The sequence below is a fragment of the Acanthisitta chloris genome, unplaced genomic scaffold (assembly GCF_000695815.1).
Source record: "Acanthisitta chloris isolate BGI_N310 unplaced genomic scaffold, ASM69581v1 scaffold12307, whole genome shotgun sequence".
NCBI classification, from domain to species: Eukaryota; Metazoa; Chordata; class Aves; order Passeriformes; family Acanthisittidae; genus Acanthisitta; species Acanthisitta chloris.
The window spans coordinates 50,413-69,208 of record NW_008684347.1 but is presented as its reverse complement, the minus strand read 5'-3'; the positions used below and the strand labels follow the sequence as shown (position 1 = coordinate 69,208).

The window sequence follows — 18,796 nt, the reverse complement described above, 5'->3', positions numbered from 1 at the left end:
TAGTGCAGCAGTGGAGTTCAGAACAGGAGTTCCTAGTGGATGAAAGGATGAACCTCTTGGCTTGAATTGGAAGCTGATAGCAGTGACCAGGGTGGTGCCGGGGGAGACCTGCAGTTCTGAGGAATGCAGTCTGTGAGCATTAATCTGCACAGTTGCATTCAGGACTCCGTGAAGAAAATAACACTTGCCTCTATTTCTTCAGGTCTTTCTGCCTTTATGTTTGTTCTTACCAGTTTGCTGCTACTACTAAGTTAGTGCTTAGCATTTGCATTAATTTTTCTGGATCCCTTAGGAATGTTAGCATGCTTCCCAGCACAGATCCCTGTGTGATTCCACTGGTGGTCTTTCTCCATTCTGAGCACTTCAGTCTTATTCATACCCTGTTTCCTGTCTTTCAGCCAAGTGTTTATCCATATGAGGACTTTCCTTCCTATCCCATGGCAGTTGAGTTCCTTAAAGAGCCTTGGGTGAGGGACCTTGTCAAATGCCTTTGGGAAATCCAGGTAGACTATCAATCATGTGTTCCTTGTCCAAGTGCTTGAGTCATTCAAAGCATTCAGTAGATTTGTGAGGCTTTACTTGTGTTTATGGAAGACTCTGCAATACAATGTTTGTGCATATGCCCACTCATTCAGGGTTTTTAATGTCACTCCAATTAGCTTGACCCCTGGAGAGTGTTAGGTTAATGGCTCTGTAGTTCCTCTTGAGTGTCTGCAGGAACACTTCTCACATTAACAGTGTTGGCCACGTTGTGTTCACTGCTACTGCTGAAGCTGTAACTGGGAGGTCATACACAGCAGTTTGGGGTCAGATACTTCATTTGGAGCTCTTTTGAGCTGATCATCTTTTGTTTGTTGAAAAAATGAACAAGACAAGGGCTAAGTCTGCTCTGAATACTGGTTATGGTGTATGACCATTGTCTTGGACATGAGGGAAGACTTGTTTCTTCTGCTGTGTCCTTTGCATCCTCAGAGCACAGTGGGTACTCACAGGCAGCTTTTAGCTCCTGAAATACTGAAACAGATACTGGGTGGCAGCTTAGAAGCTTGAAGGGCTTGGTCTGCTTTATTGCCCTTAGATAAGGGCCATAGAAGGGATTAAACTTAAGCCAACTTCCATTTTCTGATGTGCTGCTGTTACTACTAAAGTCTTAATGGAGAGTTAAGACAGTGCTTCTGCTACTCTTCACTTCATAGTATGTACAAACTCTACCTCCTGGGTTCTCCTGAGGTTCATTTAGATTGCAGTATGATGACCCTCCATCTCCATCCCGCTCTACTCAACAAGTTCTTTTTCTGTTCTTTAACAAGCTTTCTCACTCAAGTAGTTTCCCTCTTGGAAGTGAAGCACACCACTAAGAGTGTGTTGAACCAGTGTGTGTGGTGGCAAGAGACAGTTCTTCAGCAGTGAGGTTGAAGAGGATTCTGGGCATTGTTTAAAACCATGAGGAGTGCCCTGCTGTACAGCATGTAACTAGATGCTTCCTCAGACAGACAAATCCTGCTTAGTGAGAGACTTGGGCACTATGTGATACTTCAGCTGTAGGTTGCAAGTGCTGTAGTTTTACCCCAACAGGTTCTCTTTAGTGCATCAGCCTTTGTTTAGGCCAAATGGTTTATGTTACAACCACAATATTTGCTAGAATTGTCAGACATTGGCTTCTCCTTTGGTAGGGTTTACTGTATCTCATATCCTATGTTGGGAAGGTTTTTAGTCTTTCCACTGAATTTGTTGTACATCACCTGTTTCCACATTTCCTTACACAGGTACATTGAACTGCAGTGTTGCTTGGATTTCTAGTTTGAGAAGCAACAAGTACTTAGTTTCTCCTCTGTCTGTTGGAGAGGCAGTCATCATTTTTGTGGCCAAGTGTGAGTCCTTTTCAGCTGTGGCCTTTGCAGAAGTTCTGTGGCTTGGCCCCCAGCAGATGGTTATCAGACTTGTGCTTCTCCACACTTGTAAACTTCCCCATTACGTTTTGGTTTGGAGTAAGGCATATTCCTCATCTTCTACATTAAACCAAGCCCCCAATGCCAAGCAGTGCTTCATGCTCTTGGGAGAACCTCTTGTCGGTGGCACTCAGTGTGGTGGTGACCACTGTCCACACCCTCAGTGCTGTACACACTGTGCATGTGTGTCACTACTGGTACTGGCAGTGGCTGGAGCTGAGTGAGCAGTGTTTGCAACCAGGAGCCAAAGCAGTTTAATTGTAGTAGTAGAATGTGGGAAAGAAAAAAATGGTATGGGACATCATCACAGTTTTGCAGTGTCTTAGGCAGTTATTTGGAGTCTCAGTTAAATGCCTTTTTTTTCCATAAGAATATACAAACCTGATCAGACTAAATGTCTGTTTATTGTATTATTTCTTACCCAACAGCAAATGCTTGGGGAAGGATGTAAATCTAGGACAACTGTGTCATCCTCCAGAATATTCCCCTATCCTTCCACATTTTACACTTCTGGATTTCCTGCTCTGATGGTGGCATGATCTGACAGTAGCATAATAAGGCAACAGCCACAATCAACTGACAGGCTGGAACTTAACCACCTAAACTACAGTCTCTGTCTCTTTGAATCTGCATAACTACTTTCTCCATAATGCAGTGTAAGCGTCTCTGGATTTTGTATGCAATGAGTTGTCATTACTGCACTAATCCTCCTTACTGAAATGTAATCTCAGACTTGCATTTTGGCTTGAATGGGCTCTGAGATTTTCACCTCCTTGTGGAAACTTCCAGATAGGTAAAGCTGCGCTTAGAATGCAAGCAAGGTGGCTTTATTTTGTATAGAATTAGTTTTCTCATGGAGAAGATGCAGAAATGTTGTCCCCAGCTTTTGTACTGCCTGTATTCTGAAGACTGTTCATCAGGCTTGAGCTTTCAGGGCTGGGTTGTGTATAATACTATTTTGTCTTGTTGAAGACTTTTGTATTGTAACTAAAATTGGGTTCTTCACTAAACTAGAAGCCTCTTTCTCCTACTTTTTTTGGGTAGGCTGATAATTCTTTTCTCTTTGGGTAAGATACTTGCTGTGGTTGTATGTTTAACTAGCAACAGGATTCAGGTTTTGAAGAGAAGTCCTTTCAGTTCCTTTTGTCAGTGTATTGAGGGGCAGTGTACCCAGTATGAGGGTCGGTTAAGCTGGAGGGGTTTGTGCTGCAGCACAAATGAAGAAACCTCAGGTGCTGCCCCCATCCCCTTGTTCTCAATGACTGTCACTTGGCAGAGTCTGTTTGACTTAATAACAACTCATGGTCGTAAAAATGTTGGGGTGATAAGGCCTGTTTGAGGATAATAGTAGTTCTGAGCAGGTGACTGTTTCCCTTTGGCCCCAGTGTTTCTGTGGCCAGCAGGAGAGGAGTTAATGACCTTTTCAGAAGGTTGAAGAGATGCCCCAAGACAAAGGCTGTGTTGCTTGTAGGACTGGGTTTTGGTCTGGCTCTGTTGCTCACCAGTATTTGATTTGTCCTCCAGTGCATGGAGCTGTTAAACCTCTGTTTGGAGGGGCTGTAGATGTTTAGACTTGTAATGGATAAAATCCTGCAGAAGCCAAGCAGTTGATTAAATCCATGATGATATGTTTGAATTTACAGGCAGCAACAGGTCTTGTGTATAGTTTTTTCTTCTAAATGTCCACAATGTGCTTCTAGGGAAGAGATTGTGAAGAAAACCTGTAGAACATTTGATAGAACTTGCCCATTTTTTTTCTCCCCCCTTGTTGCAATTTCTGGATATAGGGCCAGAAGATATTGGAAACTGTTCCTGAACGTGTTTCTCAACCTCTGCATTTCTGGAGTAATTACTACATGTGTAACATTGTTTATTATATGAGATAGGTGTGAATAGTTCTTTGTTCACTTCATTAAACAGCAGGTTTTCAATGGAAGTGTTGTAGTGCAGCCTGTAGTATGACTGAAAGTGTTCTGTAGTTAATCCCAGTGGATGAAGCACAATGATCGAAACTGTTTTAAAGAAAGGCTGGAACTTCTGTAACCTCTGCATTGCTGTGTGGTGCTCCTGGGGTACCAGTAGGGTACACAGGGTGAAAGATGTGGTGTTCTTCAGGAACCTGCCAGTTCCAGAGGAGGTTTTGGTGTTCCTCAGTTTCCTCTGGCTTTCATAGCTTCAGAGAAGATGTAGTGGGACAAATGTGATGGGATCTTGGTGCAGAGTAGGGCTGTGACTCTTGGTTAGCTCAGCTTACCACTTGTCTAAAACCATGTGTGTTTGATTAAAGTGTAATGGTCAAACCAAAGATCTTCAGTTTGATGGTGATTTCTGGGATTTGAAGAAGTAAAATCTACTGGTAGAGGTAGAGATTTTTTTTCCCCCACTTCTGGTGAGAATAGAACAGCTATAAAACTTTGTGTAGAGACCTGTTGGAGACTGATAACATTGTCCTGCCAGGAAAAAGATTGAGCCTACAGTCTCCAGTGCTGAAATAGCTTGTGTCTGTTAAGATTGTGACTTTGGCACCTGAGGAAAACAATGACAGTTAAGCTTCATTAGTTTGTCATTGCATGTGCTACCATGGCACGGCAGAACATGAGGAGGTGGAATGATGAGTGGGCAAGGTAAATAAGAACAGAACAGCAGAGCTTCACGTTAGGGGTGGCACAGCCTAATTGCATCGTTGTGCTTTTGGCAGAAGCTACAGGTGTCAGTCCAGTGTCCCTGTGCCTGTCAGGTAGCTGTGACACATTTGTTCTGTTGAGCTGTGGTACTTGGGGCTTAGCCTCATTCATTAATGCGGTTTGCTGTCTGTGGGATTCCTACCAGTTCTGCAGGGTAAATGGTGAATGAACTGGAGCACTGTGTGGCAGGACACAGCCTGTCATTCCTGGCTGCCTCATGCTAGGCTCTCAGTTAGTGTACATTTAACACTGTTCTTCTAACGAGTAGTGGTACTTGGGGCTTAGCCTCATTCATTAATGCGGTTTGCTGTCTGTGGGATTCCTACCAGTTCTGCAGGGTAAATGGTGAATGAACTGGAGCACTGTGTGGCAGGACACAGCCTGTCATTCCTGGCTGCCTCATGCTAGGCTCTCAGTTAGTATACATTTAACACTGTTCTCCTAACGAGTCGTCAGCAATCACAGTGTGGTTAAGTAATGAAAGGATTAGAACCTTCCTTAAGCAGTTTGGTCTTTTGCTTCTGCTGGAGGGTAGGAAAGCTGTATTTGGGAATAATTGTTTGAACCTCAGGTTTAGAAGTCCTTTTCAAAAGGCTTAAAATACAAATATAAGTTAATTCATATTTTATATGTTACTTTTCAGTGTAAATGGCTGTTTGGCACGGGGAGATGTGGTTGCTCTGGTTTCCCTCAGGGTGACTCTTTTGTTACTTCTCCAAGCACCTAATTTTTCTTCTGGTGGTTCCTCTTGCAGCTTTGACTTGTTTCCCTCATACAATACTCATAATTCTCTTCATCTGTTCAAATCTGGATTGTATTTTTTTGTTAATTACCACATTGCTCTGTATCCCAGTTGACAGATAGTGGAGCATTCTGTAGTTCTGCAGTTTATCCTCACTGCTGGGAGCCAGGTTCATGTGCTCATGCTTTTCCCACTGGTCTCTGCCTCCTCTGAAGCACTTCGAAGATCACACATTTCTGTAGGATTGTACTGATAACTATTATCCACAGTGCAAAAATGTTCTTGCTGCCAATTCCTTTTTTCCCTATCTGTTAAAAAAGCAGATAAACAAATAAAACCCAAACAAAACAGAAGACTAATAAAAACTAAAACTAAACTAAAGAATTTTTGGGACCCTTGTGAAATGCATTTCAGTGAACATCGGATACTTCATTTGTGTTTGTGCTGATGGATTTGTTTGGAACACTCCAGTGTAAAAGTGAGGAGCAACTGTGGATGAGAGGAGGAGGAAGCCTAGTTCCATAAGCTGTCATTAACTACAGCTTCTGTTGAATGGTTTGAAAGATGTGTTACCTGTGAGAGTAATTCCCTGACCTTTCCCTCCTAGAAATGGTTGAATCAATGAAGAAAGTGGCTGGAATGGATGTGGAGTTGACAGTGGAAGAAAGAAACCTGCTTTCTGTCGCATATAAAAACGTGATTGGAGCCAGAAGAGCTTCCTGGAGAATAATCAGCAGCATTGAACAGAAAGAAGAAAATAAAGGTGGAGAAGACAAATTAAAAATGATTCGGGAATATCGGCAAATGGTAAGATGGAGTTGGTCTTACGGAATAATGTCCTCTAGTTCCAGTCCAGTTTTGGTACCTTTGGCATGAGCTGCCCTGGGATTCCAGATTGCCTGTGGTGTGGTGACATGTGATAAGGTGACAGTCTCGAACGGCTGAATGGAGGTGGTTCTTATCTGCCTGGTGAAGGGGAGAGATTGGGTGTTTCTGTGTGAACACTCAAGGGCAGTAGCCTTGGAGAAGAGAGGGCTTTTCCCTCAGTGCATCCACAGACCTGCCAGGCATTTCAACTGTGCTGGCACTTTTCCCTCCCTGGTTACTCACGTGTGAGGCTGCACATGCTCAGGAGGCCTTGTTGTTTCCCCTCCAACCTGACTTAGCTCAAGGAACTTCTGGGGTTTTTTACCCTGTCAAAGAGGTCTTTGGCTGTGAAGTTTCCAGTTGTGATAAAAGTTACTTTGGATCATGCAGTGACTCTTTGTGTGATTGCAGTTCTCTGTCCTACAGAGTTCAAAATATGAACAGTTAGTTGAAGTGGCAGTGGGGAAGGCCCTTCAGTGTTGTTTCTGGCTCCTTTTCCTTGTCTTTTATCACTCCCTGTTCCTGGGGATGGGGGATGCTGAGGTCTCATGGTCATCTCAGCTGTGAGACTTGCCTGTGTAATAAACTTGAGAGCCTTGTTTTTTCTCTCCTGAGAGAGGGAAAAATTGATCCACATAACTTCATGCTGACTAGTCAGTGTGTGCAGCTTTACCTAAAATGGAGAACTCTGAGCAAGTTTTGACTTTCATTGGTAAGGGCTAATGAAACCTTCAGCTATTAGAACAGTGAGTTGTTGTTCCCCCCTTCCCCCTTCCTTGAACGGTGGTTCAGCATGGAGCAGACATACTCCAGTACTATTTAAATCCCACACATTTCTGCAGAGACTTAATCTCCATTATTTGAGGACAAGTGCCTCCACATGGTTCACATCTTCACTTCCAGAGAAACAGTGGAGTCTATTATATCACCTGGCACTGATTCATATACCACCAATGGAAGTGATGTTGGCTTGGAAATCTTCTCGCAGGAATGGCTCTGGACTACTTTCTGTTGACTCACAGGGTTTCTGTTCCTCCCTGGAATTGTTAAAAGTTGAGTTGCTAATTTTATGCTGGCATGCTGCTGGGATGAGACTCTGCCAGTTACATACAGTCCCAAATACCTTCTCTTGATGGGTGTCTACAGTCTTTCTGACAGAACACATAAAATAAGACAATAGCTATCCAGTGATTGTTTACATTTGTTTTACACTGTGTGTTTCCAGGTTGTTTTGCACAAGGTTTTGTGGGTGGTTCCTATTTTCTGCCAAAGATCCTTTAATGATGAAAAGTCCTTTTTCTTGGTTTTGACAGGACTGTAGGAAAAAAAAAGCATTATTCTGCATCCCTGTGTGTAAAGAGCCCATGTGCCATGCTTAACTGACTGGGGTGCAGGAATACATGTGTATAGTCCTTGAGGTATCTGGAGAGAGAGAGAGAGAGGCCACACAAAATGGAGTGTCATGCCAACAGTGTCTCAGCTGTTAAATCCATAAAGGAAACAGCTATCACAGCTGCTTTAGGTGGAGGAGTGCAGTGAGAACTGTCATGGAGTTCCAACTGGAGAAAGACTCAATGTGCCTACTCAGCTCTAGAGGGAGTTTTCCAAGAGGCTTCTGAGTTTTGTCTGTAGCCAAAGCCCGGATCCTGTTAGGAGGTGCTGGGAGACTTCCTATGGGTTGGCATCTGCTCTGAGCAGTGTGTGAATGGGTTTGGCAAGATGGCATGGGAGCAGGAAGGGCCTGAAGAACATACTGCAAAGGTTTGGATGGTGCTGTTCACTGTCACTGCTGGAACAGCAGCACAGCTGCCCTCTTGTCATGTTTGGTGCTTCTCTGAAGAGATGAGGTCCAGTTCTGGTTATTAGGATTACCTTCCCAACAAATACTACTGTAGCATTCTGCAGAGTAAATTCAGTGTTGGGAGAGCCTTCCCAGATTTGAAAGGCTCTGAAGAAGGATAGCAAAAAGCCAACAGCGGAAAACACGTGTCTGGGGGCTGAGAGGCCAAGTTTAAAGCACTGGGCAGTTGGAGGGAACCAAACTCTCTAAAGAACACGTTTCTGTTACCTCCCACCAGACCCAGGTGTGACCTTGCTCAGTTGTAGAAGTACTGTTCCAACTGACATGGAAGGTGTAGTTTTGTGAAAGTAATTATTTGACTGCTTAGGTCTAAATGAGTAGTTATTATAATTTAGCACATGGCTCTTAATGTTGGGAGTTTGAGCTACCAGCCAGAGTGCTTTGTGGCAGAGCTGCAGGGCTGGTGGAGCTGTCAGGGTGGGACCAGGCTGGTTTTGTCCAAAGCAGCACTGAGAGGTGATAGAGACTCCAGGCTGGGTCTCTACCCAAACCACTTCAGATAAATGTAGCAAAACACATCCATAGCCATGGGGGAAAATGCCACTTAATTCCTTTGTAGTCAGCTGCTCTTCTAGTCCTGTGGCCATTTGGATACACAAAAGGAGAGCCCTTGGCTTTCTCATCTGACTGATCTCTGTGATGAGAACACACTGAGGCTTGTGCACTTCATCCTTGAGAGGATGAAGTGGTGTGTGGCTACACATAATGCAGTTCACTTCCTTGCAGTCAAACCTAATCCATTCCCTAATAGCATAGGACAGGTATTCACCTTCCCCTTCCTGCTCTGGATTTGTGGCATATGGGAATGTGTTTCTAGTGCTCTGACTTACAACCTGGGTTGAATTTTGGGGCAGCTGCCAGGCTCTCTCCCCCATCCCTTCTTAGAAGGGTTAAGCGATGAATTGGTGTACGTGTGTGTGGTTGGTCTGTCTGGTTTGGGCAGGGGTGGGAGAGAAGAAGGTTACAGGAGGCTTTAACAACTGTTTCCTGCTGTTGTAGTGTCCTGTTGCATTCCAGATGGGAGGTACAGTTATCTGGGGGGGCCTACATGTTGAAATAGGTTAAAGAACCAGCACAGGCCACACTTGTGTCCCTGGTTGTTTCTGTAAGTTTGCTTATTTAGCTTATTTAGTGGTTTACAAGCATTTGTGTCTGCAGAGCTGAGAACACAGCCTGGAGTCTGATGAAGCCACTGTACTAAAGACAGGCAGGGTGGATTGACAGGGCCTCTCCACACCCTTTGGGGTGAGCAGTCTGTCCTTGCTGGTCAGTCTGTTGTACCAGATGTCATACTTGGAGCTGGAATGGTGATAGACCCTAAACCTGCCTTTTGTGAACACTCTGCAGGCTTAGTGTGTGCTCTTGTGCTCACTGAGCCACTCTCTAGAACACATCCTTTCTGTACAGGAGCTTTTAGGATTTTCTTGTGGGGTTTTTGTTTTGTTCTTAAGCAACTTTAGTATTAAATCTTTTTAAACTAAGCTTGGTCAGGACTTTGACATTGCCCTGGACAGCAGCTGATCTCTGATAACTTGTGTGACTGATCCTTTAAGCAAAGCTGAGAAAGGTCTGTCTGAGATGAAATAGAAGTTTGTACATGTATGGTTATTTAACTAAAGAGGATTAGAAACTGATTTAATTCTTTGCAGTTTTGCTGAAGATCTCTCTGCAAAAAGAAGTCATTGAAAAAGAGGATCAAGAGGAAAGAAGTTTGCAGGAACTGACTGCTGGCCAAAGGTTTCATAGCTTTTGTAGCCCAAGAATATATGAAGTAGATTCTTCTCCAGTGACCATATTTCAGCAACTTCCTTAAGCATTTGTCACATAACTCTCAAGTATAGCATCTGATTCTTCCTCTGAATGTCAGGGCACTCTGACATTGTTCGTACATGAAATGTTCTGTCAATTAATTTCTCTAAAGGAACTTTTGTCAATTGTTAAGTCATTCTGTACAAATCAGTATGTGTGTATATGCACTTTAACATTTATTTTGGATCTGTAATTTTAACACCTCTTGAGTATAGCTGTCGTGGTTACAAACCCTGAGAGTTTGGGAGCTGTATGGTGATAAAAATATTACATGGCAAGGAAAATGCTTAAAGAAAGAAGGGAGCGAACTGCATGGGTGGGAGGATAGGAAGGGGATGGTGGGCTGAGTGGGGCTGCTCTTGTGAGCCAAGACATGCAGTTTCTGGTAGTTTCTTGACACTTTACATTGATGCCTCTGCTTGAAAATCTCTTAATCTATATGAAATTAGCTTGAGCCAGAGTTTTCTTCAGCTGTAGCTATGAAAGTTACTGTGAAATCCTGAAAGAACAGCAGTAGGTGACTGCACTTCACCAGCCACTCCTGCTCTGAGCGATGTGGGAGGCTCAGAGCGAGTCTGGTTTTGGCAGTGTTGATGTCAGAAGGCAGTTTTTAGCTTTTTTTGGGTGTGCTTAGGTTCTTTGCTCTCAGGTGTGAAACTCTCTGTGGTGAAACCTCACCCCATAGCCCCTAACCTCATAGACTTTGCTTTATAGTCAAAACTGTAAAACAGTAAAGGCAACGTGACTCCATTTTCAGCTTTGGCAGTTAAATGCAGTATCTGTTCTTAAATGAGGCTTTATATATTGTTTTTTTGGCCACAGATCTCACTGTTAGTGTTGATGGTTTCTGCTTTTTCGCTCAGTTGCTGTGCTTTGTCTTTGTGCCTGCTTCTGGAGTTTGTTTTCCTCCTGGATCTGACCTTTTGTTTGTTGGCACATCTTCATTCTCTTCTGATACTGCATGATTTTGGTCTTGAAGGCTCTTCTGTTAAGAGCTTTGCCTCCAAGTAGTTGCTAGAAAGTCGTTCTGAGGGTGCCATTTATCTCTGTGGCATAATGGAGATTAGCTGATTTGTGTTAATTGCCTTCAAATTGTCCCCTCTGCTATTGCCACTTCTAGGCAGCCTTGCAGGATCAAAAATGTGAGGAATTAAGGGTTGTGCAAGCCTTAGAGTAAGGAATTACATCCTGAGACAAACTTAATGGAACAGTCTAGCAAGATGTCTTCCAGGGAATGTACAATTCCATTGTTCTCATTTCACCACCATCAGTCCTTGCCTCTTGTGTGTGCCAGCTCATTGTGCTGAACTGTTCTGCTTAATGCACCTGTGGAGCAGCTGAATTTATTATTCTGTCCTACCCCTTTGGAATTTTATGCTGTTACCTGTTGGATATTGGGTATTTTTGAAGTAGCTCTTAGTCTCACCTGCTAACCTTGCAGCCTCTGTTAATTTTGGGTCACGTTTTTGTCTTCATTCCTAGGTTGAAACTGAACTGAAGTTAATCTGTTGTGACATTCTGGATGTACTGGACAAACACCTCATTCCAGCAGCTAACACTGGCGAGTCCAAGGTTTTCTATTACAAAATGTAAGTATGTGCTTGTGAGGCAAAGCCCTGTTAGTGCACCTGGAGTAGAGACAGAACTAGAGTGGCTGTGTGTGTGTTCTGCCCTCTTGGCCACAGTGCCCTGTTCCAGAAAGAGGCAGTTCAGTCCTGTCTAACCAATCTCTCATTTCCACTGCCTTGGAGGTGTTGGTGCCCTCATCATGTGGCTTTGGATAGATTATGATGTTTGGAATAAGGCCATGAGAAGTAAACTGCAGTTTCCTTTAATTGAGCTAATCTTGTGGAAATCACATCCCTGCTTCAGTGTTCTCTTGCATGAGCTGAACACTCCTCATAAAGAGAAGGAAATAAGGTAGACAGACAACTGTCCTGTGAGGCTGGTTTAAAATTCACTCAGCTCCTCATGCAGTGTTGGCTAGATAGTAATTCATCAGTGTGAATAGATAAGCATCGATTTCAGAACTAGGCTGTTAATTTAGTGGCTGCTGGGGAAATGAGGATTACTGACTTCCTACTGCTTCTGTTTTCAGGAAGGGGGACTACCATAGGTATCTGGCTGAGTTTGCCACAGGAAATGACAGGAAGGAAGCTGCAGAGAATAGCTTGGTGGCTTACAAAGCTGCTAGTGACATTGCAATGACAGAACTCCCACCAACACATCCCATCCGCTTAGGACTTGCGCTCAACTTCTCTGTATTCTACTATGAAATTCTTAATTCTCCTGATCGTGCCTGCAGGTGAGTGGGGACTGGGAAGGGGGGGAATGTTTGTTATGGGAATACCAAACAAGCCAGAAGTGGTTGCTGCTTGGGTAACTGCTTTTCCTCAACAGGAACATGGGGTTGGATTTCTTCCTGCTGTTACTTTTTGACTTGTTCTGATTGACATCAATTCACTGGAAGGTTTTAAACTGCCACTTCGTTTTGTGTCCAGACCCACGTGTTTATGTGGGAGTAGACCTTGATTGAGCAGCTAATGGCAGTCTCACAGCTTGCCAGGTTAACTCTGTGCATGCCCTGAAACTGCCAAGGGGTGAGGTGATCTAACTTGCTCCTGTTGGCTGTTGTAGAAGCTAATTCTGTGTATAGAGTGACAGTGGCTCATCTGTCTATAGGACATCAGCTCATATGAGCACAAAAGTGATGACTGAAGCAAATATTGTTTGTCTTCTGTTATTGCAGGTTATGTAATGCACTTTGATCAAGATTTTAACAGACCTTGATCAGTTGTCCTGCAAAATGTAGAAATGTTTAATAAAACCAATATTCTTGAGTACAAAGTTTCTTAAACGCACAAAGTGAGTGGTTTTGAATATTAGAGGTACTTGAGTGAGCATCTAAACACTAACAGGTTTTGGTGTTACTTAAGAGAGAAGCTGTGGATGCCTCACAGCCAGACTAGACCATAGGTGTGCTGAGGCGCAGGTTTCACTTGTGGAAATCTGTTGAACAGTAGTTAGATCTGCTTTTGTTCTGTGCTTCTAGGTTGGCAAAAGCAGCTTTCGATGATGCTATTGCAGAACTGGATACACTGAGTGAAGAAAGCTATAAGGACTCTACACTTATCATGCAGTTGTTACGTGATAACCTGACACTATGGACTTCAGACATGCAGGGTGATGGTGAGTAACTCCTCTCTGAAACACTGTGTGCCCTGACCTCTGCCCAGGAGACAGAGCATGGAAATGTACTGGGGTTTGATGGTTTACTTCTGTCTTCCCTAATAATTGACCCTCCTGCACTTCTGCCCTCTTAGCACTGGATAAGGTGGTAGGGTGACATTGGCTTCCTTTGAGAAGCTTCTCAGCTCTCACTTGAAGGAAGGAGGTGTGGAGTTAGCAACACTAGGTTGTTTTTTCCTCCCCACCTGGCACCTGTGATTATTGTAAAAGCAGTGACGTTATTTTAATTCTCTTCTTCCTTGTCATGCTCATCTCTGGTTGTCACTCCAACGAGATATGAATTTCCGGGGCAGGAGAAAGGACAATGATCTAGTTCCCCTTTTTTCCAGGTCACTCAGTATTTGTTGGCATTTCAGTGGATGATTTCCTGCTGTCATACTAAGCACTCACATTGCAGCACTTTCATATCTTTTACTCCTCTTACGAAGAATTGAATACAAAGAAAAGAGGAAAAAGGGTTTCGTAAAATACTTTGTTACCATGGAAAAAAAAAAAGACTGGGGAAATGTAATTTGCTATTTGAGATGCTTGAAGTACTTTGATCACTGCTGAATTTCAGATAAATACATGAGTGTCTTAAATTGTTTGGCAAGATGTTACTGGAAGCATATGGTGCTAGGCACCCAGCATTCCTGTGGGACCTTCACTGGGGCAGTGTCCCTCTGAAAGCAGTTGGAGAAGCCTTGAACTCTTCCTGACTGCCCATGTTTATGTAGGGTCAGTGGTTTGTTCCGGAGTGTTTGTTACTCAATAGCTTCTAGCTCTGCTCTGTGGGTTTCTGACAGAACTGGGAATACTGTAAGTGTGGAGGATCTTGGCTCCTGGATTGCTCCACATCCCAGTGCTTAAGGCTCGTGCACATTGAAGGATGTAAGGTTAACGTGTGGATGGGTCTGTGCAGACTCTGCTCTGAAAGCTGCAGGTGTTGGGTGCCCTCCTTGCCATGGTTAGGCGTTGGGGAAAAAATTGTTCTCAATTTCCACAATTAAGACAGGAGCTTTTATATTTTAATGGAGCCAAATCCCCTTGTGCTCTGTGGGAAATGGGAAGTAACAAGGCTGTTTCAGTGCAGTAACAAGGCTGTGGATCCCTGCTGAGATAGTGGAGCTCTGGATCTGCCCCTGGGTTGGCTGATGTGTCCCATGGATCTCCTGTGGCCTAGAAGTTCCACAAGATTATTTACAGAGGCTCTTTATTTCTTTTTTTGTATAATTTAGATTCAAATTTCTTGTTTCATAATTAGCTCCATAGCATAGAAAATAGACACTTGTGTTCTTCCTGAAGGATTTCACATTATCCCAGTTCCTGGTTATGATGTGTGCCAGAAGGATAATGATTACAGAAGTGAAAATACAGCAGAACTGCTTCAAATCATGGTGAAATTCTTCAGGTCTGCAAAAAATAGTGTTTATGCAGAAAGTTTGGACACAGGTGCAAAGTTAAGTTACCTCATGCCAACATGCTGAGCAAGTGCATTTCCAGCTGTTGCTTCCAGAACTCTGTATTCCCAAGGTGGGCAGAGCCTTTGAGGAGTGAAGTTAGTAGTGGCACAATTACCAGTTTCCCAGGGGGTGAAGAGACTTGAAAAGGGCTTGTTCTTTTCCATCAGGCTTTTCCCTGTTTCCATTTCAGCTGTGCAGGCCATAGGGAATGACTCTTATCCCAGGCATTATCCAGCTGCTGCACTTCCATCCCATTTCCTGTAGCTTTTACCATGGCACAGACAAACTCTTAAGTTTATTCCATGCTTGTAATGTCGTCTCCATATGATTCCTGTTTTCCCCTTCTTTCCTGCTGTATAGATTCCTAAAGGAAAGTCCAACTGTTCATTTCCTATAAACTCTACTTTGTAAGTCTCTGTCATGGCTTAATGAGCTCGGTGTCAGTTTTCCCTGATCACTAACTGTCTGTCACTCGCTGCTGACAAACTGTGTCTGTGTGCCTCCAGCCCAGGGCTGCCAGTGCCTGTCACCCTGCCCAGGGCTGATGTGCTTGACTGAGATCCAGAGCAACTGGGAATTGAGCTGCATACCTGGATGGATATTAAGAATATTTGGGCATGAAAAGTACTTTCACAGTGGCCTGTTGGAGGAGTATTGGCTTAAGTGTGTTGGTTAGAGCATGCTCAGATCTTCTCTTAATCATCTTCCTGGGCCAGAGCCTCTGCTTTCCTCTTTTATGTAATTCTGTGTATAATTTGATTGGGTTTACAGAGTTACAAACTCTGCCTTGTACTGTACCTGCTGGTAATCCTGAATCTGGACATGCTCTGAGCAGACATCCTGGTTATCTGCTGGAAACCCTTAGTCTCATTTGATTAGAGCTTATTGCAAATTAAGTTTTTAGTTAGTGGTTTGTGTTTATTGCCCTTAAGAGAGTACCATGTCATGTGGTTAAGGGTAATGGTAAAGAAAACAGCTTTTCAGTCGCTCTGACCAATTAATTGAGCTGTGCATGTGTTCTGGCACCAGCTGAAGTACCTCAGACTTGCCCCGTTTGCAGCAGAATTTTGGCCAAGCTGTGCAGAGGGTGCTGCATGTGTCTCCCTGGAGGGTCATCAGACAGTCTTTATGGACAGACCTCATTCCCCTGCATGTCACAGCCTGGCTGAATAGGTCCCAACTGGCTGGTTTTCAAGGGAAATTAATTTCCACAACATTTTTTCTTTAAAAATCCTAGAGTTTCTTGTCAGGTTGAAGTAGATTGTTTGTTCATACTTTGGTAATAGTAACCATCAGTGTCAATGTGTAAAATTGCCTGAAGTACTTTGGTGGTGTTGAGACATGAGTGGACTTGGGCAGAAAAAAGTGCTACATTTCTAAAACTTGTTTTGGTCTCAACTGGTGTAGCTGGTGAATAGATGTCCTACTAAGGACATCTCTCTGGAGTAGAGCTGAGGTTTTGGGAAGGTATTTCCTGAAGGAAGGATGTTGATCCCAAGCTGTTCTGATGACTTGTGTCTTGGCTCAGCAGGAGTGATCACCTGTGTGGTGTGAGGTCTCAGCAGTGGTGGTTTGTGTTTGTCCCTCGGCAGAGTCTGTGCTCTAATAGCCTGTGCTACAGTTCTGGGTGAGGTGTTGAGGTGATTACAAGGCTTAATTTCCATGGAAACGCTTCACTCGGAACTGGCAGTGTTGAATGTGGGAGTGAGTGTGTGTACTTGCATGGAACTATTAATCTCTAGGTGCTTGTTAAGCCTTTCTGCAGGTCTCACTTTTAAATGTTAACGTTTTCCTTCCTTCTCCCACTTCATAGGTGAAGAACAGAATAAAGAAGCGCTGCAGGATGTGGAAGATGAAAACCAGTGAGACACAAAGGCCAACAAGAGAACCCATCTCTGACCACCCTTCCCCTTCCCCACAAAAACCCTCAGTGTCACTCTGAGAACCACCAAATCTGACTTTTACATTGGGTCTCAGAATTTAGGTTCCTGCCCTGTTGGGTTTCTTTATTTTTATTTTTTTTACACAGTTTAAAAGTTCTTAAAGGCAAGAGTGAATTTCTGTGGATTTTACTGGTGCCAGCTTGTAGGTTCTTTAAGACACTAACAGGACTGCGTAAAGGCTCTTTCAGCATTACTGTATTGTCTCTGCCAGCTGTGGTGACATTGCCATCAGCCCTGGATGTGACACCTGAAGGCCGTTAGACTCGTAGGGAGGGATTTGTCCTGGCCAGGTAGTGTGCATGTGGTGGCATCTTTCTTTTTTTTATAACTGTTTAAACTGAATTTTATACCAATGTTTAAACTTAATTGGGTGTTTAGCTTGAAGTTACAGATTGCATTGGGACATATATTGTAGTGGTTTTACTGTATAAAAACAAAAGTTTCCAAACTGCTGAAATGTTGCTGAAAAATCATGGTGCTGGTAACAGTTCAACAATCCGTGGCTGCTCATTCTTGCCTGTTCTTTACTTTCCCTCCAAGCAGGTTAGCATTGAAGGTGGCATTGATAAGCCTGCATGCGTGTTCAATATTTTTTTCTTTCTCCCTCCCCTCTCCCCATCTCCCTGCGCTCGCTCAACCTCTTTTGTTCAGTATGTGTAACTTGAAGCTAATTTGTACTACTGGATATCTGACTGGAGCCACAGATACAGAATCTGTATTGTTCTTACTGAAACACAGCATGGAATTAACATTAAACTTAAATAAAACAAACCTAAATTAAAAAGGCCAAATATTACTATGCCTTTCTTTTAGATTTTAGGGGGTTTTGGCAAGAATAACTTTGCTTTGTTGCTTGTAATAGGAGCAGTTGGAGGGGGAGAGTGAGAGAGCAGGAACAGCTTTATTCTTCAGATATGAGGTCAGATCCCAGCCTGACACGTGAGCTGTGCTGCTGGAGCAGTGTGGGAGCAGAGCGACGGAGGCAGAGGCAGTTCCACACCTTGATGCAGTCCTTCCCTGCCTGAATGCACAAACTGCCTGAGCTGCTTGGTGCTTTCCTCTCACCTGCTGCTACAGCACTCCTCATCCAGGTAATGACTGGATGCCCACCCTGCTTAGCCAGCGTCCTAGAAATCTCTAGGAATAATCTGCCCCTGGAAATGGGCAGTAGCAGGAATACCTCGTGAGAGCCAGAGGTGCAGCAGGACTGGGACACAGCCTCCCTCAAAAACTCCAGCAAGATGAGGACACAGTTTGTACAGCACAGACAAGGTGTTGGTTTTTTTGTAAAAATTTATTCAGCGTATTCTGGAAGAGGTTATATACTCTATCCCAGCATGTCCAGCACTGTATATACACACTGCAGCACAGTGGTGGGCGCGGCCTGCAGCGGATCCGGCATTCCAGGCCTGGGAGCAGAGGCTGAGGCGATGGATGGTGTGAGGCAGCAGCTTTGGCGAGGTTGCATTCAGGGCTTGCTGTAGCTGTTGGTGCTACGGCGTCAGGAGAGGTGGCACAGGAAGGGTTTGTAAGGCAAGTAGAGTGCAGGACGCACTGTCTGAGGTCTGGAGCTGTGCTGTGCAGGCTGCAGCTGTTCCACCTGCAGCCGCTGGGGTGGGCAGGTGAAGGCGCTGAGGATTCACCTCTGGTGCAGTCTGAGACCTGTCAGCACTCAAACTGTGTCCCCTGGGGCTGTGGGCTAGGGCTGGAGTGACACAGCTGCTCCCTGCCCAGAGCTGTGGGGCAGCAGCAGTGCTGGTCCAGCCCTCTCCCTTGTAAGGCAGCACTGAGGCATTTATATAAATACTGTAGGAACTCAAACTTCCAGTTATCGCTAGAAACAAGAGGAAAAGCCATTTTTGCAGCAGGTGCTGCTCTGAGCCTGCTGAGCTGTGTGGGGAAGGGGCAGTGATGACTCCCAGGCAGGTACAAGGCAGGAGGAAAGCTCATGCACATCCCATGGCCAAGGACTACAGGCTGCACTGCCAGCCTGGAACAGCACAAAGCAGTGCTAACCTCTGCAGGTGTTACGTCTTGTTTGTGTGGATATGAAAAATTCCTATAGTATAAAAATAGAGAGCAAGAAATGGGACAGCTGACTTCAAAAAAAGGTAAAAGTCTCTAGATCGAGATCAGTGAAGAAGTTATATGATGGGTTTTTCAGGTCAATACCTTGTAAGCATGAACTAAAACCAACAAAAAAATTGCAAATCTAAAACACTGAAGTTTCCACATCAACTCCCTCTTGTA

At 44.1% G+C, this 18,796-nt stretch overlaps 1 protein-coding gene across 2 annotated transcripts; it reads left to right on the top strand.

Moving 5' to 3' along the window:
• The first annotated feature begins 5,984 nt into the window (after positions 1 to 5,984).
• On the top strand, positions 5,985 to 17,337 carry YWHAE (tyrosine 3-monooxygenase/tryptophan 5-monooxygenase activation protein, epsilon). 2 transcript variants are annotated; one of them, XM_009079303.1, is made up of 6 exons: positions 5,989 to 6,182; positions 11,395 to 11,501; positions 12,011 to 12,217; positions 12,965 to 13,101; positions 14,964 to 15,010; positions 16,417 to 17,337. In XM_009079303.1, exons 1-5 carry the CDS (start codon positions 5,997 to 5,999, stop codon positions 14,969 to 14,971), a joined length of 645 nt encoding a protein of 214 aa, XP_009077551.1. In that variant the 5' UTR covers positions 5,989 to 5,996; the 3' UTR covers positions 14,972 to 15,010; positions 16,417 to 17,337. The 2 variants fall into 2 exon arrangements, with proteins under 2 accessions (XP_009077550.1, XP_009077551.1); XM_009079302.1 differs by lacking the exon at positions 14,964 to 15,010 and having other exon boundaries at positions 5,985 to 6,182.
• Positions 17,338 to 18,796: the final 1,459 nt, after the last annotated feature.

Coding starts and splice junctions, on each gene's coding strand:
- YWHAE (XM_009079302.1), top strand. CDS start 5,985: ATGGTTGAATCAATGAAGAAAGTGGCTGGAATGGATGTGGAGTTGACA. Junction 11,502..12,010: donor AAGGTTTTCTATTACAAAAT/GTAAGTATGTGC, acceptor TTCTGTTTTCAG/GAAGGGGGACTACCATAGGT. Junction 12,218..12,964: donor TCTCCTGATCGTGCCTGCAG/GTGAGTGGGGAC, acceptor CTGTGCTTCTAG/GTTGGCAAAAGCAGCTTTCG.